Source organism: Saccostrea cucullata, unplaced genomic scaffold, assembly GCF_032062105.1.
Source record: "Saccostrea cucullata isolate Sc308-1 unplaced genomic scaffold, CSIRO_AGI_Scuc_v1 ctg1919, whole genome shotgun sequence".
Taxonomy (NCBI): domain Eukaryota; kingdom Metazoa; phylum Mollusca; class Bivalvia; order Ostreida; family Ostreidae; genus Saccostrea; species Saccostrea cuccullata.
In genome coordinates, this window is record NW_026919405.1 from 87660 (window position 1) to 115571 (window position 27912).

General features: G+C 33.7%; 2 protein-coding genes across 4 annotated transcripts; both read left to right on the forward strand.

The window, feature by feature from the left end:
- The first annotated feature begins 1523 nt into the window (after positions 1–1523).
- On the forward strand, positions 1524–8749 carry LOC134230802 (methyltransferase-like protein 27). Of its 3 annotated transcripts, none has more exons than XM_062712670.1 (6): positions 1524–1603; positions 4570–4733; positions 5472–5600; positions 5899–6034; positions 6498–6590; positions 8461–8748. In XM_062712670.1, exons 2-6 carry the CDS (start codon positions 4578–4580, stop codon positions 8643–8645), a joined length of 699 nt encoding a protein of 232 aa, XP_062568654.1. In that variant the 5' UTR covers positions 1524–1603; positions 4570–4577; the 3' UTR covers positions 8646–8748. The 3 variants fall into 3 exon arrangements, with proteins under 3 accessions (XP_062568654.1, XP_062568640.1, XP_062568647.1); XM_062712656.1 differs by lacking the exon at positions 1524–1603 and adding an exon at positions 4206–4430 and having other exon boundaries at positions 8461–8749; XM_062712663.1 differs by lacking the exon at positions 1524–1603 and having other exon boundaries at positions 4437–4733; positions 8461–8747.
- Positions 8750–12728: 3979 nt separating this feature from the next.
- Positions 12729–27863, forward strand: LOC134230912 (uncharacterized). Its single transcript, XM_062712778.1, has 3 exons — positions 12729–13043; positions 13711–14589; positions 25751–27863. The coding sequence occupies exons 2-3, from the start codon at positions 14133–14135 to the stop codon at positions 27583–27585; spliced, it is 2292 nt and encodes a 763-aa protein (XP_062568762.1). The 5' UTR covers positions 12729–13043; positions 13711–14132; the 3' UTR covers positions 27586–27863.
- Positions 27864–27912: the final 49 nt, after the last annotated feature.

Genomic DNA, 27912 nt, shown 5'->3' on the forward strand with positions numbered 1-27912 from the left:
TGTAACAAAAGGTGTAAGGGAGACCAGCCTTCCATAACAAAGTATTGCCCCACCCCCCCACCCCTTCACCCACTATACCCCCCCCTTCACCCACTATACCCCCCCCCCCCCCAATACTACATGGATGAAGGTTTTAGAAAATGGCGGTTAGCAAGCTGTATATCTGCAGTGAATGGAAGAGATTAAATCAATCTAGGAAGAAAACAATATTGATGCTTTGTGTTGTATTATTTTCAAAATAATGTAATGTAGATCAGATAAAACAAAATCTTCACCAGGATGTCACTTGTGCATTGATAGAGTCCGTCGGTACGCAAAAGAACAGCATATGTTTAGGGAGAAAATACAAAGCATTATTAAGGCTAATTATAATTCCTTACGGTTGACTATTGACAACCAATTTTATTTGATATTTTAGCATTCTGTCGACTGACATCTCTTTTCTCCTTTTTTCAATGAACGTGTTCTAGTTCTTTCTCGCTGTTTTTCTATTATTATTTTTTTTTTGGTTTGAGGGGTGGGGTAATCAATGATAAATAATATACAGGCACGTAGCAATTTTTTATATATTTTTTCCCTGAACATTACCTTATCTATTGAAAATGTTAATTTAATGGTTGGTTGCCCCACCTCCCCCCCCCCCCTACTTTTTACCACAGTAAAGTGATATCAAGGAAATGTAGTATTAAATGTTAAAAAGAAATTGGAGGTGAAAGGAAGTTGGCATTGAAAAAAGTTTGCTTGTCAACTTTTACATGTACGTAAAAAAAATTCTTTGGCTGCCCCCCCCCCCCCCCCCCTTTCAAGAACGTTGCCACGTGCCTGGTATACACATGTAAATGACTGTTAGTATTTTTTTTTTAAATTTCATTGAAAATTTAAACAGAAATCATCCTATTTTTATTAATTTCGAAATATGCCTTGGGAAACACGTATCAATATCCTCACGGTTACATAGGTTATTGAGGGGAGGATATTGACCTTGTGGAAAATAACAATTAAATTTGTTTAAAACTAGATCTTTGTATATTTTTTCCTCAAAAGATATGTAGTACAAAGTTGGGTTTTTTTTCAAATGGGAAGGGCATTGCTTAACAAGGAAAAAAGATCAGTCAAAAAAAGCCAGAAAATTAATGTTTGAACCAAAGAAAAAAAAGAAAGAAAAAATTAATTAAAAACTTAAAATGCATGGAAAACCCAATTTATTGGCAGGAAAAATAATCCTTTAAGTGTTTTCCTATGGTATTATGTTACATGGTGTAGTGATATGATGTGTGATACATGTATATGTTTTCTAATACTTAAGAAATTATTGGCGATTCATTACTACCAAATTTGGATATGATATGACGTATAGTAAAGAGTTATATATGACAGCGATTTTTCCGAACAACCCTCGTTTTTATATATAATAAAATGGAATTACATGTTAAAAAAAAAAGATATGCCTCTAAGTTTCACAGATTTTACAATCTTATTGATCAACCAATCACGTGATGACAAAAACAAAGTCAGCGAAAAAGGATACGCGTATATATATATAGTGATAAATTAATACTCCTATAGAAGCTAACGAGAAGACAGAGCGTGGTAAGGGTATAAGGTAAGGATTTTATTAGTCTCACGTGAAATTACAAGTTCATTTTTTCCCCTAATTGTATACCGGTACTGAGAATCGAATAGCCTTAATATTATATTTGCAGAATCATGTTACCTGTAAGATTTTTCAAAAATAAAAAAAGTCATTTAATAGGTATGATGTATATGCGAGGGGTTGTCCCAGAAAAACGCGAACATTTTCAACATCTTTTGCTTCTTTAAGACTATCAAGGTAAATATTGGCATTTAGAAAAAAAATTGAATGTTGCCTGAAAATTTCAATGAAATATCTCTATATAAACATAGGCCTATGACGTCCTGCTCCAGTCTTTTCAGTTAGTCTTCATTTTAGTGGTCTATTCTCTTCTATCGGAAACCAGTCAAATCAACTTAAAACCCTTTTAACTAGATATAAATCTGTTTCCCATACTTATGTTTTTTTTATCGTTAACATCTTATTTCCTTTTTTTTTATTTCCCTTTTTATTTATTATGTACAGGAGTCATATCCCGCTCTGACAATATGATGTTGTTTGATAGTTTGGTGCTCCACATTACCACCAAACGTCACCATTTTTGACAATGTCTAACTTAAAATGCTTTGGTACATATCGATATCGTTATATATTTTGTCATTAATAATGTCATATGACAAATAAATGAATTTTTAAACACAAGTACACCAAATTGTAGAATACTTTTGTCGATAAATTTTGTGACATTATATTTCCGTAAAGCCTGATAACAAAGAAAACTTCATGAATTGACAATGCTATTTGTAAAGTTCAAAAAATTGTCATGCGCCGACCACCGATATTCAACACCCTTTAAATGTTGTGCATATGACATCACAGACCCATATAGTATTTTGTCAAAATAACAAAAAGACCATTTTCAAACAACATGCTAAAAATTATGTTTTTGTTGAATGGTATTTGATATATTCAAAAAGTTCGCGTTTTTCTGGGACAACACCCCCCCTCCTCCCGATATGTATCATTAATAGTAATTTAGGTCCTTAATGATCAAAATTCGAGGAAAGCTAGGTCATCGAAACGCACACACATCTATTCAATCTCAAAGTCGTGGTTAATGCTCTCTCTCTCTCTCTCTCATTCAAACGCTTTCTCTCCACCGTCCAAGTTACGAGGCCGCGGTTGAATTGCTGGAGAAGTAATATGTAATTTGTTCGGAAAGTTTGCAGACCATGTTATTTTTTGATACATCATGTACTAGTATACGCGGTTTTGAAGAAATTTAAAATGAGCACATTATCATGATATTATGTAAAAATATTTTTTGTGTGTAAAATGTGTATGTTTTCATTCCTTGTAATTTGATAGAAGGTCAAAAAAAAAAATCCCTAATACATTTCATTCAAAATGGACCAATATCCACACATCATGCATGGACAGATAGTAATCGCAACTTCACGGGCCTTTCCGTCTAGCGGAAAAGCAATTTTTTTTCCGACCTCTGACGGAAAGACCCAAGATGATGCGACATTGGAACACATAGGTGACCTGCAATAATGTTTGCCAGGCATAAAGTGGGAACTTTTTGGCGTCTACTAAAATCCCTTATTTGTCCAGATAACTTCTCCAGCAGCTTTATATATCCGAAATGTTCATCTTACTTGAGTTTATTTTTTTTGGACAAAATATGAAAAAAAAAATTAATACCCATTCGGCAATCCCCATGACAAAAATTCCAGCAAGTTTACGAACTTTGTTATTTTTAGGCAAAATATTGCAAATAGTGTACCCCATCGTCGCAAGCCACGAGTTCTGTGTCCATTCTATTCCTACAAGTAATAGCTTGTCAGTTGCAATTCTGTTTACATTGGGAGGAGGGGGGGTTAAATTATTTCACAAGAGTGAATTATGTATATAGATATTGCACAAAACATCATGCATTCATTTTAAGTTGTATGCTATATACTCAACAGAGCAAATGGAAAAAGGACAACTTCTAGGAATTCGTGCAAGTTCTAAGTCACCGATAGAAAAGGATAAAACCCTTGTCTGGACTATATTTTTATGATTTGCGTTAAATAAAAACTTTCTCTAGCTGATCTACTGCACAAAAAATCTGAAATCTATTCATTATTATTTTTTTGTTTTTGAAAAATCTGTTCAATTCTTATATGCTCATGCACAGTTTTGGTCTTTGTGTATAGTTGGAATTGTCGAGGTAATGCAAAATACATTTTCATTGATTTCTAATTTGTTTTCTGTTTCCTCTTTTCTCGTTAAAGGTAATAGATTTTAATATTTTAATTATTCAGACCACTTTGCAAATATAGAACGTCAAATACTGTTTTTTTTTCTTCTCTCCATTCTTTTCAATTGTAATGTACCATATCACTTTCAGATACCAGTACTATACGTTTTGAAAACAGACATTACAGAACAAAATTTTACAAAATATAGCCAATTATCACTCCCTTGAGCACAGTAATTTTTATATTTCAAAAGACAAGTTACATGTGGTATTCAGCAAGCAAGAATACACTGTAGCTATTTTATGAAATATTTTACATGTAATGCACATCAATAGAAGCAAATTCGGAAGGTAAACAAACTCAGTGTCGGGGGAAATCCCAGCCCCTTATCAATGAGATCTTGCGGCTCTCACAAGCAGCAAAAGAGATTAAGTTTCTCTGACTGGAGTGTGGTATCTGCATCATGCATTGAAATTTGGTTATATTCATTTGAAAGAACCAGGGATGAAAAATGTAGTCTGACATTTTGGAATCTGTCGCATAACCAATATGTGTTTTTTCTGTGTGTATGTGTAAAAAACCACTAATTAGCATGGAAATACGAAAAGGTGGGTTCAGAATACAGATGACAGGTTGACAAAGTCAGAACGAAATGTGATAATAGAAAGGATGGTGTCAAACTTATTGATTCAGTTCCTGGAACCAAACTGACGTTTTGAAACGTAATGCTAAGATTCTATGTGTTAGAACAGATAATGGCGGCTGAAAAGGCAAAGAAATTCCAGCAGGAGGGAAACCAGAGGGATGTAGCAGCGTACGCCCAGAATTATGGGGCCCACAGAGAGGGAATCTCGATGAAGGAAGTAGCCGATTACTACACAGAATGGGCCAACTCTAATAAATATGACGTGGTAATTGTTATTTCAAAAGTCTGTTCATTTTGGGTACATTTTATTGAATTACATATGTAAAAACATTCTGTGTATAAAGTGTAATGCAATACTCAAATATTGTTTCGAAAATATTTATCTTAATATAATGTATTTAAATTATATGTATAAAAGGGGTATCATTATTATCTTATTCATTAATGTACATGAGTATGATTTTTCTTAGAATTTAGCGAAGTGTAAAATTAAAAGAAACCTTTCATGAAGGGCTTTGACCCCATAATTCCGTCATACATGCATTCATAAGAGTTTTGGTTGTGCATAGAAAAATTATTCAGATAAAAAATGAGCATTTGGTTTTTCCTTTTGTAAAAATTTCAAGAATAATAAAAATTTCTTCAGATCATAACTTTGGTAAAATTTGATCGTACATGCAGCTGTACAAGAATAACTAAAGTTCGAAATATCGAAATATCTGACGTTTCCCTGGCTTTTTTGAACGATTTTGATATTTAACGTGCGAGACACAGACACTTGTTTCGTATATGGGGCACCCCCTACTTCTTTGTGGAAAAAATAAGGTGGGGGTACCCCGGAAACGAAACAAGTGCCCATGGTACAAAACCCTCCATGTAAAAATCCAGGGAAAGTTAAGATATTTCGGATACAGAATGATCTGTATGCCTTTAATTGTGTATAAGTATCTAGGACCAGACCGGTATACCAGTATGACCTGTATGACTTTTATTGTGTATATAGGATCTGGGACCAGACCGGTATCAAGGACCAAAGCTGGCCGCTGAAAGTCTCTGTGACCTGATTTCTGAACATCGTGAGAGTGTTAGAATTCTAGACATTGCTTCTGGAACTGGATTTCTTGGACAAGAGGTTAAGCACAGATCTAATTTTGTTTTCATTCCTAACCAAGTTATTTTTCGAAATCTGTGTGTTTTGGCATGGTATCAAATTTAACAAGTTTGAAGGGGATAGAAATTAACTTTTTCTATTCGAGATTTTCTGCAAGAAATCGTATTGTTTATCAAAATTATTTTGCAAGTAAATATATCTTATTTTTTTATATTGAAATAAATTTTATTTCATTTTATTAAAACATGGTGGGTGCATTATGCTTCTCAAAAGAGAATAATGGTGTTGTCCTTTACTTAGAGCATCTTTTGCTTTATAGCTCTGGGACAGAGGGTTTCGCCTAATTGACGGCTTAGACCCTTCAGAAGGAATGATTGAGGCGTCCAGGAAAAGAAACGTATATTCCAAGCTCATCTGTGATTTCATGAGTGACAAAATGCTCAATGTTCAAACAGGTATTCATAAAATATCACGGAAAGTATACCTTAATACATGTATGTTTATGATAATTTTGGATATTCTTGAATTTGACGAAAAAAATAGTACATTTCTCGGATTACCTTGGACTTTCAGGAGGGCGTGGCTTTCTCGACACTGCGTAATTAGTGTCTCTCAAATGGCGAAAAGATTCTCATTGGTTTAGAAATTAATAACATCAACAACTTTAAATTGCTGTTGACAACGATGAGAAGACTTAAGCCCCGCCTCTTTGTCATACGAAAAACTATCATTGGATCATTTCTACAGTCGTTGACATTCGCCGAAATGTATATTTAGACCGTGAGTGTAAGGCTATTTAATTTCAGACGCTAATTAGGTAACGTCGAGAATACCACGCCTTACTAAAAGTCCAAGGTTGATTGAGATTTGTACTATAATTAGTTTTTATCTTAAAATGAAGCATTTCCCCTCCTGTAGATACTTATGATGCAGCTGCCATTGCAGGCGGTATGGGGGAGGGACACATTCCATGCAATGCTCTGTACGAGATGATTCGTATTGTAAAACCTGGTAAGTCGTTCTTCCTGGTTCAAAGCAAAGTCCAGTTGGTAAGATGCAATCATTGGTTTATTAAATATAGTAAATTCACTCCATTTGCAATCACTGGTTCAAAGTTAAACCGGTGAAAGATTCTTCATGGAAAAGTTTGGAAAAGGTGTCTTTTTTAGTTCATGTTGAAATATGATATTTTGCTCTTTATGAAAATCTGATAGGTTGCTTTTTTGTGGTGAATTCTGGAGAGCATATTACTAGTTTATTATGAAAAACTGCTTTTTCTAATTGCACGTAATAATCAATTGAATGGGTTATATTTGTAAAGTTTTTAAAAATAAAATATGGAGTTAAAGAACGAAAATTAAGCTCTAAAGTCCTTTGAAATACAAGAAATTTGGATGAGAGCAAACACGGATCTCTAGAAACACCAGAAATGGGATCAGGTGCCATGAAGGAGAGAGAGTCCCCTGTGGACTGGTCTCACCCGCCGTGAATTCCTAATCAAAGCAAATCTGTAGACAATGCAGTGTGTAAACAATGGCCTAGGATAACGAACAGTATAAAAAAAGATGTTTTCTTCAGCTTACTATTGTTTGCAGCTGACTGTAAAGTTTCACGTTACGTCACGATCTAGTTGACAGCTGCACTCAAGGTAAATTGTACACGCCTCCTAACCGCAAGCTTTACGACTGGAACTTTCTTTTTGATTGGTTGCTCGTGCAACAGACTATTTCCCTATCAATGTTGATAATTTGAGTTGACCAATCACGTGAATTGTTTACGCTGGATGCATCTGATAAAAAAGATCGTGACGAAACGTGAAACTTTACAGTCAGCTGCAAACAATTGTAAATTGTAAACAGAGTGCCTTTTTGTTTTTTACGATATTTTACTGATTTTTGACATTTTCTGTATTGGTGGAATTGTAACTGTAAAAGCTTTATTTGGTTTGTGACATTTCTAAGTGCTTACCTTCTTTCTAACTTTGTAATCTTTGATATTTTCAGGTAGTTACAATATAACTGTAATCTTTGATATTTTCAGATTGATTTATTGTAACTTTAATGTCTGATATCTCTACGTGGATACATTGTAATTGTAATCTTTGATTTTTTTTCAGGTGGTTACATTGTAATTGATATTTCTGTGTGGTTACATTGTAATTGTTATCTTTGATTTTTCCAGGTGGTTACATTGTAATTGATATTTCTATGTGATTACATTGTAATTGTTATCTTTGATTTTTCCAGGTGGTTACATTGTATATTGATATTTCTATGTGGTTACATTGTAATTGTAATCTCTGATATTTTTATTTGATTACATTGTAATTGTAATCTTTGATTTTTCCAGGTGGTTACATTGTATTTGTAATCTCTGATATTTCTAGTTACATTGTAATTGTAATCGTTGACATTTCTATGTGGTTACATTGTAATTGTAATCTTTGATTTTTCCAGATGGTTACATTGTAAATGTAATCTCTGTGTGATTACATTGTAATTGTGAATGGTTACATTGTATTTGTAATCTCTGATATTTCTAGTTACATTGTAATTGTAATCGTTGACATTTCTGTGTGATTACATTGTAATTGTTATCTTTGATTTTTCCAGGTGGTTACATTGTATTTGTAATCTCTGATATTTCTAGTTACATTGTATGTGGTTACATTGTAATTGTAATCTTTGATTTTTCCAGATGGTTACATTGTAAATGTAATCTCTGAAATTTCTATGTGGTTACATTGTATTTGTAATCTTTGATTTTTCCAGGTGGTTACATTGTAATTGTAATCATTGATTTTTACAGGTGGTTACATTGTAATTGTAATCTTTGATTTTCCCAGATGGTTACATTGTAATTGTATTCTTTGATTTTCCAGGTGGTTACATTGTAATTGTGATGAGAGAAGAATATCTAGAACACGTGCAGGACTACAAAGACAAACTAGAACCATTAATGAAGGAACTTGAAATTTCCGGAAAATGGAGTAAACTATCCAGAAAAGTCGTACCAAATTACTCATTCCAAAATAATGGTGTCATTTTTATATTTCAAAAATGCTAATTTAAAATCAAAAAGATGGTAAATATCAAAAGTTTATATATTTGGAGGTATATTATTAAATATTTTTCGTTTGTGTTCAAAAATTTTGAGTAAAGACTTTCATTACAAAGTATATGTTTTATTGTATAACATGTATCAACGGTATATATTTTACTGGTTTATATATCAATAAATGGTTGAATACGAGTATTTGTCTTATATCCACACTATTGTGTTGCAAAATAATATTAGTGATCTCAGGATCTGTTGCCTTGACAACGGAAGCGACTGCATGCTGATTGATAATTACATCTTTTCTTTGTTACCTTCTATGTACCTTATAAACGATAAGAACACGTGTAATCTCCCAGTAAAATTGATTCAAACGACAAAGTACTGCAATGCTCTTGTATTGAACACGTGGAAACTAAAATAGGGATTTTATTTTTTTTTTTTTAGTTTTCAGCGATATTGAGAGGTCAATTAGAGGTCTTTTGTGACGAAGAGTATTTTTTCCCTGTTTTTCACATGATATACGTCAATTTCTTTTTTTTTTATATAGTAATAGTCTGTCATATCGACTAACAGTTATTTTTCCTTCATTATTTCATACACAAGTTGAAGTTTTGTCATATCGACTAGCAATTATTCTTTTCTATACTGATTATTTTATGAACAATGTCAGGTGGTAGTTTTGGTAACATACAGTACAGTAGTTTATCTAATTTCTTTTAATTTCCCACAAGAAAATCGAGATAATTATATTTGTATTGAGCTGATCAACATCATTAGTACATGAACAATGATATCATGACAAGGAGTGTCGAATTTCAAGCTAATTCTGAGGTTTTATATATACAACGGTTTTCTTACAGAAGAAACTGTCTCGTGAACAAAAAAATTAAAACAACGGCTGTACATATGTTAGATAAGGTTCGATAAAAAATAATTATGTTGACTTTTACCAGCATCTGTCAGCTACGTATTACGTAATACATCGCGTGATTTCAAACGAAGGAAACTGCTGAGCATCGAATAACAATAATTTGCATTAAGAAACCAGGAGGCATGATAGACATTCTGTCAAAAGAAGTAATAGATATTTTAAAACTTTTTTTAAAAATTGGTGTTGTCATCTGTTACATAATCCCATCTTTGATAAGTTCAACATTTTTTACTTCTGATAACCTTTGAACTGAAACCCGTCATCTGCTATGCTATATAGTTTCATATCTTCGATTATAAGGATTTTCTTATCATGCACATACGAGTAGTTTTTTTTTTTTTTTTAAAAAACTTAAAATATTTGAAGGAATATAGTTTAGCTCAATCTGATTAAAATCCTTTGATCCGCTCACAATGATCGCAACCTTGTGTACTAGTGATCTACATGCGGGTGGATCAAAGGATCTGATTTTAATCAGACTGAGTTCAACTGGGACTAGCTTTGTAGATTTCTGAGTTTTTTTCTGTTAATTCAGGCACAGTCTGCTCTACAGGTTTATGTTTCAACCAGGCACTTGATTCGCGGAAATTATACATGCCAGATTAAAACTTTCATTACAAAAACAAGTGCGCCGGTGACTGCAACTCATATAGCTGTGTAGAAAAATCACACACAACCACACACACATGCACACCCTCTTTAATAATAGAGATTTATTTTGATAATTATGATTTCAAGAAATTTAAATTGCTTGTTTTATTTACTTGTATTTTTATTATTATTAAACGAATTCATTATTTTTTCTTACTTAGTAAAGATTTTTTTAATGTAACTAAAATCATCCATATATGCTTGACATTTGAAAAATTAATAATTATAAAAACCTTATGTTTACTATATTTTTGTTCGTCATTTAAAAAAAAAGAAATATTAAAGCTGACTTTTGGAGAGAAAAAATATACCACGTATCAGGGTGAAATTATGTAGTATCTGATTGCCCAGTTTTAAGCTTACATGGAGTTCTTGATCTTTGAAATACCAAAAACTCTAGTTTATTTTAATTCGATTCAGAAGTAACCCGAAAGGGTACCATCGTCACACCCTCACAAAGGCTTGGAATTAAAAGACTGGGTACTTTTTGGCAATATTGCATGCGCGGATCTAACGGGGAACCGGACACCACCTCCCTCTCGAATTTGCAGAATTATTAAATGTATATAATAAACCAACCGAAAGTGACCTTGGATCCCCTAGGTAACGCAGACCTCACCTCGAAAACACAGATCTGTTGGTATAAATATGAAGCTTTAAATGACAATGAATTAATTCTCATAAACTGACAGAAGTACAGTGTTCAGAAAGATTACAAGTATAGTTAAACATATGTGAAAAAGAAAAAAGAGTACAAAGTAACAAAACTAACAATGAGCTAACCAGGAGAGCCAACTCTCTCAAAAATAATTTTTATAAATTTACACAGTTTTGTAAATTTAACTGAATTTTTTGTAAAAGTCAATGACAAACCTCCCACCCCAACCCTGACAAACCTCCCACCCCAACCCTGGAAATAGGTTTTTAACTACTGGAAAAGGAGTTAACTTTTTTGTTGCTACTCTAAGATGTATAAGGTGACCTTCAAGACTTTGATTTCAGAATCAGGTCGCGTACGCGTCGTAAGACAACAGTGCACTTCATTCTAAATGGTTATCAAGTTAAACCCATAAACCCAAACACAATCTCATTTTTTTCCAATTCATTTTGTCATTGCAGATTTTTTCCTTGGCTGTGTGATATTCCGTTTTTACATTTTTCATTGAAAGTTTATAAGTGACGTTAACTGAAAAAAGGGAAAATTAATTCAAATAATGAGTACACAATTCGAGAATTTTGTAACTCCAAAAGAGTTATTCTTCTTTACCTATGAGCAGATGTTTTAAGGATGTAGACCGCTTGTGGGGATCGATTTTATTACAAACAGATTGGGTATTTAAAGATAATAGCGACTACGGTTACAATTCAGGACCTCCTTGCTTTAAAAAGTTTCTTTTTTCCTTGATTCATTGAACTCTGAATAAAACTGCAAAACAGCACCCACATAGCTACAATAGTTACAGAGTAATTTTCATGAAGCCACTATAGCGATGCTTAAATCAACCCAACCCCTTAATAACGAATAAAATTTTCTTTTTTAAGTAATAATTTGAGGACCAATTTATTTGGCCCTAATTAAAATAAAAAGAAACACAAGATTTGTTTGCATAAAGGGCGATGCCACCGTATGGCAACAGTGGCAACTCATTGCCAAGGTCAAAGTTTTTCAAATGAAGGTCAACCTCCAAGGTCAAGAGGTCAAAATGTCGATACCAACAGAAAAGTCTTGTCACAAGAAATGCACACGTAAAATATAATAGCCAGTGTAACAACTTGGAAAATATGAGCAAGGTTAACGATTTTCAAAAAACATCAGCTATGAAAAACATAAAGGTACCAAAGGAAAGGAATTGTCACAAGGAATGTCTATAGGTGATTACTGAAACACGAATCAGTGAAGGCCCTGCCACCATCCAATCAAACAATATAGGTAAGATTAAATTAAGATACATGTCTCTCCTTTTCACCTTCTTGAAATTCAAGTTATATTTATAGTGAGGAAAAGAAATAAAGTATTTGATACCAGCAGCAGTTAAATCTAAAGATATCTTTAAATTAAATACATATAATAAAAAGTAGACATTCACATGATTTTTTTCTGCTAAAGTGCAATAAGCTTATAATGGGTGTCAATATTTTTTTAACACCTGCGTGTTTGTTATTCAAATAATTATTTTAAAAATATTTTAATCTATCAATATTTGGGGGGCTTGTCGGTCCGATAACATCAACAACTTCGAATCCGACTTTGACATGAAAAAAAAAACGTTGACGCGAAGCAGAGAATGCAAGTGACAAAATCTCGATAATTAAACACACAATCTTTTTTAAAAGCTCTCCATTTTTTAATGATCAAGTGTTCTTGAATGTCGAGCTTTGTACATTCCACGTTTCTATTGAGAAAACACCGGGTGATCGGCGTGTGTGAATGCAACTGTTTACAATTAAAATTTCCGTCTTTCATCCCTTTTGAGCCTCTATTGAACTTTTCCCCATTCAAACTGGAGAGAAATTTTGTTTCTTCATCCGTGAACACTTCCCTCACACTCTCGATGTGTTAATGCTTTTTGTCGTCAAATGTCAATAAGATTGGAATAAAAACGCCAATCCGGTCTTCTTAATCATGGAGGATTTCTGAAATGAAATTTGGAAACGCCGCGCAACATTCTCAATAAAAGCATTGACAAAAAAGGGGTTAACTGCATTCTTTGAATGTAGTGACTGCATTTGGGATCGAAAACCGATATTTAACCCATTGGAATAACTTTAATGGCTTCCGAAGACGTGTTATCCGAATTATCCCTATCCAAAGCAACGGTTTTGTAAGTATACTGACATTTAACATTCTCTTTAATTTGTATCGTGTCCTTCTTGTTCTTCTGAGGAAGATTTTTTTATTTTTTATATTTAATATTTTGAGAAAAAAAATGTAAACTGTGATAAACATCTTTTCTTCTTTTGATAATTTTTCTGTATCAATTTGTTTCCAGCTCAGGGAAGCAGAAAATTAAAACTACCTTAATCTAAATTCTGAACAGCATATTAAATTTTACTCAAATATTTAATATCCATGTACCATATATTGACAAAAATTGATCCCCATGTTATTGTGAGGTTCTCTTCGTATGAATAATACATGAGATTTTAATTGTATTGACCATACTAATTCAGGGATTGAAAAATGTTTTGCCATTTAAAGAGATGTAATACTTTTGACTTTTCAACCGTTATGTAACAGTGTTTTCCATTAAACATCCCCTTTTTGATGTGAGCATCTACTTCTTTAAAAGATTGTATAAAAAGGAAATGATCGGTGTGTTTGGATACATTAACTTCATGAAAAGTTTTCTCCGGTGGTAAATATTTTGTATAAAGAATTCTAAAGTCGGCATTATACTTTTGCTGTGTCCAATTCATCAATTTTTCAATATATCATTGATGTCAAAACTTCTCCCAATCTTAATTCCTTTTTTCCTGATATGCTTTTAGGTTGGCGAAAAGAGAGTAACTGTTTCTACTAACAGGAAGCCATTCCAACAGAGTCTAAAGGTAGCGCCATGGTTCAGCGAAAAATAACTCAATTTCCTGTCGGTTCACATTAGGCACTTTGTAGATAATCAGCCCGAAGAACAAAGAATGGTAAAAGACTAACTGTCAAATAGAGGGCCTTGTCCGTAGAAGTTTAGCGCTACAAAGGAAAAGAATATTGTGAAAGCTGACGGGGCGAGCGCGAGCTAGACAAATTTGATTTATAAAGCGGGGGAAGTTAACTGCAACTCCCCACGTGCAGTATAACACAAACCATCTGAATGCGCGTTACCGAAACTGCAGCAACGAGAATGGCGGAGCATTGGCATATCAGAAGTCAACTCAAACTGCGTCTTTGAGTAGCGTGGAAATAAGTTGTCAACATGGTAGTGCTAAAACCTAAAAGTAGCAGCTTCAATTCCTTGTGGTGTATCGTGTACTGTGTCATTGCCGTGGGAGTGCAGTGTTTTATTTCCTACAGGAACATTTCCGATTATCAGGAATCTCTCCGGAACCAGTGGAATCGTGACACTCCGTCAGGGGTCGGGGTAAAACTAGGACTAACTATTGTGTCTTTCATTATCCTTCCGTTTTTCATTTTATCCTCTGTGTTTAGGACGGGTAACTATGGAAATGACGGGTTTAAACTTGGCCGGGATCATGCCATCTGTCCGGCCTCTGTGGGTATATTGGAACACATAGGGTCTGATTTGGGGCGTCGTCTGTGGAAATACGCCCCACCCTTCTCTCCGACCCTACACGTGTTATCAGCATTTTGTCTTCTGTTTCCTGACGTTTTGATAACAGCAAAGGAAATCCAACTCTATATTCAATCAACAGGTATGTACTCTCTCTCTCTCTTTCCGACAGTTTCTGTATAACCTGTCTAAAGCAATCAACTACCTAGAAGCGATATCAGATAATTTGATAATAACATAATCAAATTTTGGTCATAAACTAGATCGTGTAATCCTGTTGTGAATTTATCTTTTAAATATACATTGATGCTGTATCAAAGATCTTGATAACAATTCAAAAATCACGAATGATAATGATGTATTTTCTGTTCGTGATCAAATGTTTTATGCCATGTATCCCTTAGTTCGGATCACCGTGAATTGGGAATTACGATCTCCTGAATAGTACAGAAACTTTATACATCTGAAGCACAGGTATAAAAAAAATTGTGTGTGTTTTTTTCACTGGGTACCTAGTTTCGCTAATAAAATATTTTTTATTCGAATAAAATTTATTTCATAAACTATGTTAATGTCAAAGCTCATTCCGAAATTCCATATATTTCTTGAGATATTCTGAAATCAATTTCAAAAATGACCTACTTTCTTTTACTCGACAATTTGGCCATTCACATGTAAACAGACGGTGTTTGAAGTGCGGCGAAGAAAGTATTTGCAAAATCTTTCAACAATTTAAAGTTGATTTCTTACTACAGATTGTAACGTTAAGTCCGTAATAATATTCCATTCACGAAAAATTAATTTGAAAACGTCTACATCAACAACTACCGCCATGTTGATTACGAATGTAAATGAAGCCATGGTAGAACGAATTTTTCCCGGAATGCATTATATACCTTTCGATTTTCAAAACAATTAGACCACTAAAATGTTGTTTATGACTTAGTCACACTATATGTTCAAATTAAAGAAAAACCTTGTAAAGCTTGAATGCAAATGAGCAAATATTCATTGAGTTTAGATAAATTGGGGTCAGCTTTACAATTAGTGAAGGCCCAAGCTGATGTCGAGTAAAAAAATTATTGTCAATTTGGGAATTGATTTCAGAATATCTCGAGAAGTATAAGGAATTACGGAATGGACTTTGGTAGTAATGAAGATTGTTTAGTTTTGAATAGATATGGATAGAAAGTAAAATTGTAAAGCATTTGATTTAAAAGAATTTTATTGGCGAAAGGCTCCCATGAAAAGAGTTCCATACCTTTATTTTTTTTTTTCAACACCTCAACAGAAAATCTAAAGTATAATTTTATCACCCGACGTGCAGATCAGTTTTATTTCACTATGTCAAGGCATTCAATGTACATGTATAATGAACAGGTTTTGAATGATTTTAAATAAATTAGTTGCATAATTTAATAAAGAGAGGGTTTATGCATATTTTCACCAAGAGATTTGTTTGCTATTCAAATTACTTTTACAATATTTGGTATGTGCTTATATTCAATGTGTTGCAAATAATCAAAATTTTGTAAATTCCTTTGGTGGAGCATTTTTATTTGATAACATCTTCAAAATGCTACCATGATTAAAGATATCGGATCATTCATTTATTAGATACAAAATATGGTTGTTATACATTGAATACCTTAATGTAAATACAAGTATCACGCCTGTTCAAATGCTGGTATACAATCTCCATAGAGATAAAAAGTTTTTTTTAAATTTTTTTTTCATCAGCCGCGACCAAGGATCAATACCCTATGATATCTACCAAGCTTGTCTTACAAATCTATACATCTCGGGCGTACTTAATCAGATTTGGGGTCAGGATTTCTCGCACCTGCTTGTCTTCAGTCAGTGACCAGTGGTCAGACTGACCAGACACAGAAAATAAACAAGTGGTTCTCCTTGATGGCAATCTCCTGGAAGTCGTACATTTCAAACAATGTGGGATATGATATTTTGTGTTTGCATCTTTGCATTATATTCTTTGTTGCAAATATTCTTTTTTCCCCCTATTTTGAGAGGAAATAATAATTTTATAAAATCATTTTTATTCGATTTTTTATTCCATTAGATTATAAAGAATGTATCACTGTCACCCAGTTTTAGCGCCCCTATATGCTTTTGTAGATTTAACATCATAATCCCATTTTGCAAGTTTTATAATGTTTTTCGCCAATTGCAATGTATGACAAGAGAGCACAATATGAAATCTAAGACCATCTTTCAAATTATACATTGTATCATATGACGAAGGACTCTTGGTCTCTCACAAGTTACAAATTAAGAAGATTTCATTCGATAAAATAATTAAAGAAAAGTCTTCAGAAGATTTTCAACATTTTAAAGGTGTTTTGAAGTTAACGACAAAAACTTTTTATCAGGAGCTATTAGAAGCAATTAAGCAATATTTCCTTTATCTAAATCATCAGTAAAATATTTAAATATGTGACATTTTTTGTTACGGGGTTAACTTTTAAATTAAAGGTATGCCATGTGTGCGTCATTTACTTGTTAAACCTGTCTGAAATTTGATTTTAAAAACCCACACTTTTTATTTTGAAATCTAAATGTGAGGTGTTTTTTTATATAAATAATTTTCTTTCTTCATTTCTTTCTTATTACTAGAATGTACATACTACATGCACTGGGGTATCTAAATTGGAGGTGTTTCTTATTTGTTGAACAAAATAAATACATGGGACGGAACATCTAAGTTTTATCAATTGATGTCCCAATTCAGATCAAACCCAAAACACACAGAAAAAATTACACCTTTGATTCATTTGTGTTAGGTTTTCTTAGTCTTGTTCCTCTTTCTTTAAGGATTCGGTTGCGGAGAATTAATCAATAATCAAAATACGCCTTTAATATTTACCTGTCCCCTAACCTTTTTTCCCTCTGCGTTTATTTTTTAATTAGCGAGTACACCTTATTCACAGTGTTTTCTATTCTGAATGAAAAGAGATTATTGTTCCATGTTTGCTTTTTGAAATGCACATGATAAGGTAAAGGCTGGTTGAAACACAGCCATTACAGAGTAAATATAATATTTCTTCATGAATATATTCCTGTCAGCAAATATTTCTGCCTCATAAATAAAACTCAGATAACGAAAATAGTTTTGAATAGAAGCAGTTGTAATCAGCATTGAGAACATGTGATCTTTCTCAGTTTTTTTGCCGATGTTAGCTCCAAGAATTCCAGAGCGTCGGATTGTTCTCTTATTTCTGTAATCACAAAAGATATAGATATGTATACAATAGAACAAGGTGTATTTTCGCAGCCCATCACCTGCCTTGGTGAGAAAACACAAACTGCTTCTTCTTCTGAAAGCAAACCCTGGGGTAATATAAACGTTTATGGGAGCCTGACCCTAAAGATCGCGAACATGTTTGTAAGACTTGGCACGGTAGAACACAAGCCAAGGTCTATACGGATTTGGAATTTTATCATTTTCTGTATCTTTAATGATTACATGACACATGTTTTTTACCCTTCCCATGCTGCTAATTTTACAATTTCTGATTTGCATCAACAGCTTTTAATTTCGTGAAGTTATTAAAAGGTAACAGACCCTTACAAGATTTTGGGTTTTATGGGTTCATTCATCTCTTTGTAGTTTTATTTTCGTTTTAATCTTAGAAAATCTTATTACTTCAAGAAATCAGGAATAAGCCTCTGAAATTGGTGTTTATACATATGTATATAATTGGAAAAGAATGATTTTTCCGACTGTAAATAAATTCTGTTCTGGTATAGAAAATGATTTACTAAAATACAATGCCGGGCACTGTAACTTCTTTCTTGGCTTAAAATTGACTTTTTGAATTTATCAGCATGCCCTTTTGTCTCGTTTATTTCTCTAGAACCTCCATTTCCAGATAATTTGACTGATCTATGGCCTTTTCTTGATACACTTCGTTGACCTTAAACTGTTCTGGCAGCTATTTTGTTGCGATAAATAACTCTATCACTGATATGTAACGTCCTGGAACTTGAAGCTGGAAAACGGAACAGAAAAAAATATTACTGTACAATTTTATTAGTGTTCATGCAAAATGTTCTAAAACTGATTAAGTATAATATACAGCGATTTTTATCCTTAGCTGACTCCGCTTGCATATGATAATGTTTAATTTTGATGTTTCTCTTGTATTACGGTCTTGTTATAGAGAAAAATATTCCGTAAATAAAAGCAAAAACAAACAAACAAAAAATGCTTCTCATGTATCATTTGTAAAATTTTAGATTCATTGGTAAAATTTAAATTCACTTCGTGAAAAAGACATTTGTCAATTTCATATTTATACTTTGTTCAATAACGTGAAAATTCAAAGTTCACAACATGATCGGTTCATTTTTAGGTGAAATTGCCTGGAATCATTGAAAAACAGTAAAAAAAAAACTTTACTGCACTATAAAACAGAAACTGGCGTTACGTAAGGTGTTTATTTATCCGCTAAAATCTCGTGAAATGGGAGATAGGTTATGTATATCTTGAAGAAAATAGATAACATGCTTCATCCATGCCATTCAAGAGAAGAGCGATCTACTGTGTGTTAATCAGCCAAAGATTCCTACACGTGGCCTGATGAACCGCTAAGACATATTAATTGTTTAGTCACAAATTTTGCGTTCTTGCAGGTATTTATAGATAAATAAAACAGATCATAGAAAGTATTTTTGACATATCTTCACAAACCAGTCTAAACTAAAGTTTTAAAAGTGCCTCGCCAGGGTTGTAATGTTAGTTAAATGTTGGCTCCTCGGAAAATTTTAAGAATATGCTTTTTCTTCAATGAGATACTCAGACTGACACATCGATGGGTCTCGCCAGATCACATTAAATAGGCATGATAAGAATGTTAAAACAAGGAAAAATCACTAATGTATGAAGTATAAAGAAACGCAATCTTGCATCTTGTGGTTAACAAGAGGGAACCGATTGGCAGGTATCCATTTCTTTACGAGGATTCTTGTAGCAAATATAACTTTCTTCGGAAATATAAGTAGTGTGAGGAGGATATACATATACATGTATCTGAAATTTAACGAAAATACTTTTATGGTCATTTATTCCTCGAATGGAAGTCTTAGTTATAGTATATATAGAAATAACTTTTGCGATATATTTCAGATACTTTCAAAATATTCTTTAAAGGGATACAGTGAAATATGGATAATCCGGATATAGTGTATTTCGAAAATTTTGGCTAATACGATTTAAATATCAGTTCCCTTTCAATTAATTCAATAATTATTTAAAATGTTTTCTAAACCGAATGTTCGGTCTGCAATCTGACCAATTTCTTTGGAATCAGTGCCGTCCAATTTAGTCAATTTTCATTGTATTTCTTTCCAACGTTTTACTCAGCAAATTCAGAAGAAAGATCACACACGACTTTGAAAATAGATAAACGCTTTATATATTTATCAGCAAAGACGGCACACTAAATGTACCAAAACAAAAACTGAAAGCTTTTAAACACGATCCGGTTGCTTTGCTATGTGATGCTCTGCTTATATTTGTTGAGTAAATACAAACATATAGTGGTAGATATTGATTACTAAAGGGTGTTTTGAAAACTTGTTAAACGATATCTTCATTGTTTGAACAAGGACTCGTTCATCCCTGAAAACAACCATTTACAAAGAATCGGGCGCGGAAAGAGGATTTCGTAGCATGGCGCCTTTCCTCAGCATTCCTTGCAATAAATATGCAGTGGATTGCATACAGAGATGTTTATCGCTCGACGGAATTCCATGTTGCTCTGTAATATTCTATTGTAAATTTTCTACTTCTGGTTTTACTTTCAACGCTTGAGGAATAAAAAGATTCATCTCGCCACAAGAGTAACATATGATAAATGGAGAAGTTTGATGTTTCTTTTGACAATTAAATATCGATCATTGACTTTTTCCCTTTTTTGGCTTCAATTTTGTCTGAAGTTTGTCATGAATTTCAAAAAAGACCAACTTGGATTTACTTTCTTTCGATGTTCTTTCATCTCATATAAATACATGTAGACGCATGGTTCAAATAAACGAACAAAGGACACGTGCATACATCATGCTTAGTTCACTATGACACGTGACAAACGTTTGTTACCATCACAGCTGCCGTATTACGTAATAATGTCATCATTTACAATTCCTAGAATTCTATAGTGACTGCAGTCAACGTTTACTATGTAATGATATTTTCGACGAAAATGATACTAAATGTACATATTCACTGATGCAAATGCTCCTGCAAGTTACTATCTACAATGTGCAAAATATTATAGATTCAGAAAAATAATAGAACAGTACATGTTTAAAAAAGTGTACATGTATTCGCTTGTAAATTGAGTAATGAAATATTCGTAAAGGGATAATAAATTCGAATACGATATTTTGTCATAGCAAATAACCTCCACATGCCATCTTCCAGTAGTACAGTACCTATTACTTAGCAGCGAAACGCTATTCGCAGCGACCAAAACCAAATTACATCCTAGAATTACAGCCTTGTACTTTTTGGCACAGGAAACAATAAGATATACATGTAGTGGTGTTTTTCTTCTTCTTGCTCATATTTTATGTACAGTTACGTTCGGCTGCAAGCATGCATGCATTGATGAATATAATATAACTACCGCTAAATTTATCATTTTTTGTATAAAGAATATAGACAAAGTCTAGTCACTTCTTGAAAGAGAGCAGGGATTTATAAAGAACCATGATTCAATAATAAAATAACTAGACGTTTTACCAAAGAACGTCTTCCATTTGTCACAATTAACAAATGAATCGAACATCGTTAACATATAATTAATACATGTACTTCGAAAAGATCAAAGTCAATCTGACCATAAACTTATTCCTTTATTTTAAAATTGATAAGAGTTTCAAAATTTAACTTTTGATACGATTTAAAATTGTATGTAAGCTTTAAAAGGAAATATGGAACCTATATTCAACTCAGAAGTAAAAGTACTTGTCGTTTGACCTAAACAAATCCGCAGCTGACCAAACAAGTATCTCTGAAAATTCGGTGTCAAGGAGGAGTGAGCATCCCCTGCCCACTGTCATGATCGGGAAAGAAAGGAAATCCGTAAACAATTTAGTGTGTAAATGGCCTAACAATAGTCTGAAAAAGTCCATCAGCATTTGACTCAGTGATACATTGTATTTTCTGACAAGGGCATCATGTCGACCATAGAACTTGCAAAATGATACCTTGAACGAGATTGTTGATATTCTTGTTAAAAACTCATATTTTTCGAGTTAATTTAAAAATAAACTTTTACCACTCTAACCAGATAACAATATGATGAGCTTTTCGTGTATTTTATAACTGTAAAGGGCTGTGAAGCCTCGGGAATCTTAGACAGGTTCAAATACACGCGTTACGTACAAACAAAACATTTCCTGTGATTCTTCGCTATCTTAAGGAAAACAACGGGTTATTCTGGTTATTAAATTAAGGTTTTTCCCCTGAAGTTTGTTATACAATATTATCAAGTTCAACTAAGATAGTTCAAAGTATTTAAATTTAAAGACATTAAAATCTCCATAGGATGTAAAATGTTCAGACATTTTGATACCTGCTCAAGTGCTTTCAATTTCGTTTGTAAATTTGTTAAAAAGTTTTTTCGTCGCTTTGAGATAGGGTGGTGTGTAAATCAAAATTTAACAAAGTTAGTGGTTCCAATTTGTCGTGGCTCACGTAATGTGTATCGCAGTAAAGCTCTACAACTAATCGTAATAAATGGAGCATTCACAACTGATCTACAAGAAACAATCCAGACCTCATTTAACAGAAATCAAAATAGAAAGTTTAACTTCGTCGTGTGTCTTAAGTTATCTGATTGACACGTTCTAATGTAATCGGTTATTTAAATTCAAACAAATCTGTTCCAGTGTACTGACATACACTTTGTTGTAGATGCACTTTCCAAAATAGTTAGGGAAAACTTTAAGTTTTTACCCCTGTCGTCCTGTATACTAACTTTTTCCTTAAACTTTTTTTACAGTAAGTTCCATCAGTTTAATCTTTGGCAGTATATTTTATGGTGTCCTTAACATGCACAATAAAGGTTTTGAGCTCATGTGTCCAGTTCTTTTACCGCTGAAATCAATTGGTGTTTGAAAACAAATGTTTTCAATTTGTACCAAAAAATCAGGTTCTCGGAACTCCATACATTTCACATAGAAGCCAAAGTAGCCTTTGGAAATGTGATTGATGATTTCCTGTAGGTATATGCTATACGGTTTTTGGAATTTTTATACAGGAGCTTGATCGGGGGCCGAAAAGGACGTTTTTCTTCAAAACCCCATTCATGGAGAACTTCTATACATTTCGCACAGAAACAAACTTTACTTTTCATATATTACAATATAATTGATGTGTTCTCGCAGATGTGCAGTAAGTTTAGGAATTTAATTTTCATATTCATCTGGGAGACCAATATTAACCGAAAACAACGTTTTCCTACCCCAGAAAATGGCCACGATTGATTATATGGACTTTTGTCCATTTTGTACGAGGTCCAAGATCCACATGCTCACCTGAACATTTTGTATTCAATTTTCACATGTACATGATATAATTTCTATTGTGGCTTCTTTGTTATAGCTTAGCTAGCTTAGATGGTCCACCTAATCGCTGGTATTAGTGACAGCTTCTAAGTCCTACGGAGTTTATAACTATTGTGCCGCAATATGAATCTACACTTAAATATTTAAGTGCCAAATCCTGTCTTCTTGAAATATGAAGCTATTTGGAAGGGAAAAGAAGTCTTTGAGACACCTGTTCTTTCTGAGTGCCTTACTCCAGACAGGTGTTTTCAATGACTTTGTTCCGATGATGTGTGCATGTATGTACGGATGTTTGCTTTTACAAACCTGTTGATCTGTGAAACTGAGAGAAACTGTTTAGAATAAGCAAAGTTTATCTGATCACCGTAAAAGAATCTGTTTGATCTGAAAAAACTTGTTATGTAATGCCAACATAAATATCCCGACCACTATGAAGTTCTATCCATTCCCATTTGTTTAATGAGTAGGTACATGACTTTTCTTGTTTGTTTAAAACTCGTGTCTAATCTTCAATTAAACAAAAAAAGATTTCAAATGTCAAATTGCCTAGAACTTTTCAAAACAGCTAAATTACTTGCCGTATATTGGAATATTGAAAGTTACTTTAAAAAATAATAAATTATGCTGAGTTGCCCATTTCCTTTATTTTTCATTCTCTCTTTTTATTTTGCAATATTTCTAACCAAACATATAAACACCGTTAAAAAGGGTGAAGCCTTGGCACAAATTCGGAACACCCACTCAGAGGGACCATGTGTTCTATTGTTTTTAATTGATTTTTCTCACGTTTGTTTCACGGTTCGTTAAAATCCTGACGATCCGTCACATGACTGTTCAGCGTAACCAGAGGGGCTTCTCTTTCTGGGTCTTCCCCCCATTGTCTTCATGTATCTTTGGCAGATTCCCATTCCTTATTAACGAAAATGTTCGTCGTCAAAACAAATCTGCAGATTTTGCAGTACGCTCGGCTTGTTTGAGTGGATATCGACAAAATACAATACAGACGGATTGGTCTTAATGAATTTGTAACCTACCGTATCAGAGCCTATCACGATCTCTGCTGATGGACAAGCAATCATTTCCAATCATAGTTTCAAGGGGGTTAAACTATATTCATACTTTCTAGTGCTTTTGTATCGCATGTTGGAAGTTTTTGTACATTCATTTTCTCCAAAAATCAATTTAATTTACTCTCTAATTAGTATTTAGAACAAACACCCATCAGAATTGAAAAATGAAATTTGCAACCTATCTCTTTATATTTTCGTTCCTGCTATTTGCGAGGTGAGGAGAAGACATAATTTATTTGTGTTGCATGTGGTCCTGGTGCCTTTCATTAGAATGAAAGTCATCGTGTTGGAATTCGGTTTATTTTGGCCAAGTGTTTTTTAAACAAATTAATGTAACAGGTGATATGTTGTTTAAAGGCAGTCTGCTTGAATTTCTAAGTAACATTATTAACAATTTTATTCTTTAAAACGGGTTTCTATATCTATAAATGACTGGGCTGTTTAGAATTATGCAAAATTGTGGCTATAGTATCTAGTTAACCTTATATTCAGATAAACATTGTGTTTCTTTGAACCATTATTTCTATCTGGGTCTCCGTAGAAAGTGTTCAAAATTGCTTAAATTGCCGAAATACCGGTAAATAAGATTCAATTCACGAGCTTTAATTAAGAAATGGTTCTTTCACTTTACCCATTCAACCTTTTCAATTAAGGACGACCAGGAAATTTAGATTTAAGCTTCATCAGCTGTTCATTCATTTGCTTGTAATGGTACTGTATCACTGCAGATGTTGCTCCACTGATGCTGAGTTTGTCAATCGTGACGATATCTGAGCTTTCGCAATAATAACGTTTTATTCTTCATAACTACCCAATGGCTAAAAAAACCATATAAATTATTGATTTTGAGGTCAAAGGTCATCACAAATCCATACATTTTGTATGTTTGTATCGCTTTCATTTCAAACATTAAAGATATTTTTTTAAAACTTAATTTTAATATCATGAAATAACTTTTTTTTACCTCAAGGAGAGCCCATATTTATTTTGTGTAAAAATAGCAAAGGTCAAGGTCAGAGTTCATATATAAGATCAAGCTTTCAAAGTTCATATATACATTCTGTCAATGTGTAACAATTGTTTCCGGAAAGCCATCCTTAAAAGCCTTTGAGGTTTTTGCAATGAAATTTGGAATTTTTAGTAAATACTAGTACATATTTGAAATTTGGAATGTTTAAAATGACATATATCTGTTAATTTTAATTTTTAGGTCAAAAAGTTAAAAAAAAAAAAAAACAGGTCAAAAATTTGTATTTTGCATATAAACACTTCATATTCCTTCTCGTTCAAAGCTTTTGCAATGAAACATAAGGTCATGAATTTCTTTAACCTAAAAGATTTTTTTCCTGGACCGTGGATGGTGCAGAAATTTTCTGAATTAGCTTGTATTTTATTGATTTTTTTAACATTATAAAAAAAAATTGCACATTAAATATTTGTGGCATCACAATTGGTATCGGAACTCTCATTTGTTATGAACAAACGTCTTGTGACCGATATAAAGGGATAAACAAAATTATGAAACGATATACATATTTAGGTAAATATATACACAGATGGCTTTATTCAATATCTACTCCAAAGTTTTGAGAACCTGTCCTTTGTAACAGAAATAACTTGTATTATTCATCTTATTTTCAGAGTCAATATGGAGGACAGAAATTGACTTCCTGTATTCTGACGTCAGATCATTAACCAGTGATTTCCTCGCAAAAAATATCAGCGCCGTGGGATTGGCCAACTTCACGGGTTATTCTCCAGAAACTGCTTACATCACTCCGAATTTCCTCAACTTTGTGTTCGCGTTTGTGACGTTCGCAATGCGTTACTCTGCAGTTTTCTGGTATACAAACAAAACTCTCTCATTTATTTTCGCCATTGAGCTTCTTTTCATGACCTTTGATTCAATTTTTATGTATGCAGGATTTTCTATTTTGTACAAATTAAGTTCATCATCAAACCGATTCGAACACCCCCTTGACCTTATTTTGAATTCAAATGGAATTCTGGGATTGTATATTGTGAGCGGTGTCGTTGTGTTTTTCTCGTCGTATGTTGTGTTTGAATACAGTGCTTATCATTTCATGGAAAAATTCAGGAAAGTGGACAGAAAACACAATCCAGATAATTACAAAAACGAATCTGTGATTTCAAAAGGAACCTGTAATGGGTATTTCTCACATTCGAGTGCTGTTGTGATTTTTATTTTACTGGCGGTCTTCCGTGGTCCTATTTATTATGACGTTATAGCAGTTTACCGTCTGACGTCAGACGGCTGTCTTTTGGCATGCCTGGTAGTGGGTGTCTGCTACTTAGTCACGTGGATTTTCTTGTGGACTTTATTAACAATCAAGCAGGAATGGATGTTCCGAATTCTTGACTACGCCAACGTTGGTCAGCCGATATTTGTGATAAAGAGCGACCGACTTTCAAAAACGAACTCCATCTCGATAGGTTCGGTTGAGCTTAAAGACATGAGTCTGGACAGAAGGCGAGGACCAGGGTCTGTGCCGAGTATTGACATCACGCCGAGTGAGAGTGGATTTGATGAATGTGAGGTAGGATTATCATCAGAGGACGATCGCTACGGAACAGCGTTATCTCCCGTAAATGAGGACAGTATTGAAAATGTCTTCCCTAATGACGTTATAGTGCGCAGAAATCGACACAGACGAAGCGGACCGCGTTGCGTCACATTCCACGACCCAGTGCGTCATTCTCTTGGAAGTTTGTGTGACAGAGATACTGGGCGGAGTCGATCACCGGTTCAGGGCGATAATAAAGTTAACGTGGTGGCGGATGTTCACCGCCTCGGGCCTCGGTCTCAGTTTCAGAGGCGGAGCTCGGATCCGGAAATGAAACAAGTATCCAAAAGACGCCATAACAACATAATGCTAGCTGCCATGAGAAACAGCACAATAAATTCTGAAAATAAGACTAATGCTGACTATTTGACAAATATAAATGACTTGTCTACCAGTTCAGATGATATTAGAAGTAATGCATCAGAGCCTCTTTTAAGTCGGCCAATGAGATCGTCCGAAAGTCGAAGGTGCGCTAGTCAAATTGGCAATAAAGCGCCATCTGGTGAACTATCTCCTTACAAACCTTCAAATATAGTTACAGCGGAAGAACTCACTTCGCCAAAGAGGATATCACAGAGTAATGAAACGTCGATGGACACGTCGCTATCACTGACAGAGAGTGGGATGGCGCAGTCAAATGTAACAGACATTACAGCAGTATTGTCGGAAGACGAGTATGAAAACTTTAAAGGTGCTAAGCAGCCTGATATAGTGCCAAACCAACATTCTGGGTCACCCCACAGGGTTTACCCTAAACCTCAGACTTTCATATCGAACACGAAGGGAGTGTCGAGACGCGATTCGGCGAACTACTCGATGACGTCATCACAAGATACGTCTTCCAACGATTCTGACCCCGTGCGACAGCCCGCTTTGTGCAGCCAAGTATGACAATTTTTTTCTGCATGGTGGTGTGAGCATTGCGATCATAGCTGTGTTATTTATATAGAACTGTAGTGAAGCAATTCGCGAGCATGAACAAAAATTATTGTTTATTGATTGTTTTATTTATATATAACTATTGCAATAGTTTTTGCATATTCAATTTGTAAATAAGTTTTGAGTCTGAGTAATGTAGTGTTTTGTTTTATTTTCAGTGACTGAGAACAAACATGAAATTTTACGTTGTGTGACTTTCGTTCACAAAATGTGAAAGTAGAAAAAATATATATCTATAGTTTCTTTTTTATATGAATACATAAAAGTAACTTCATTAAT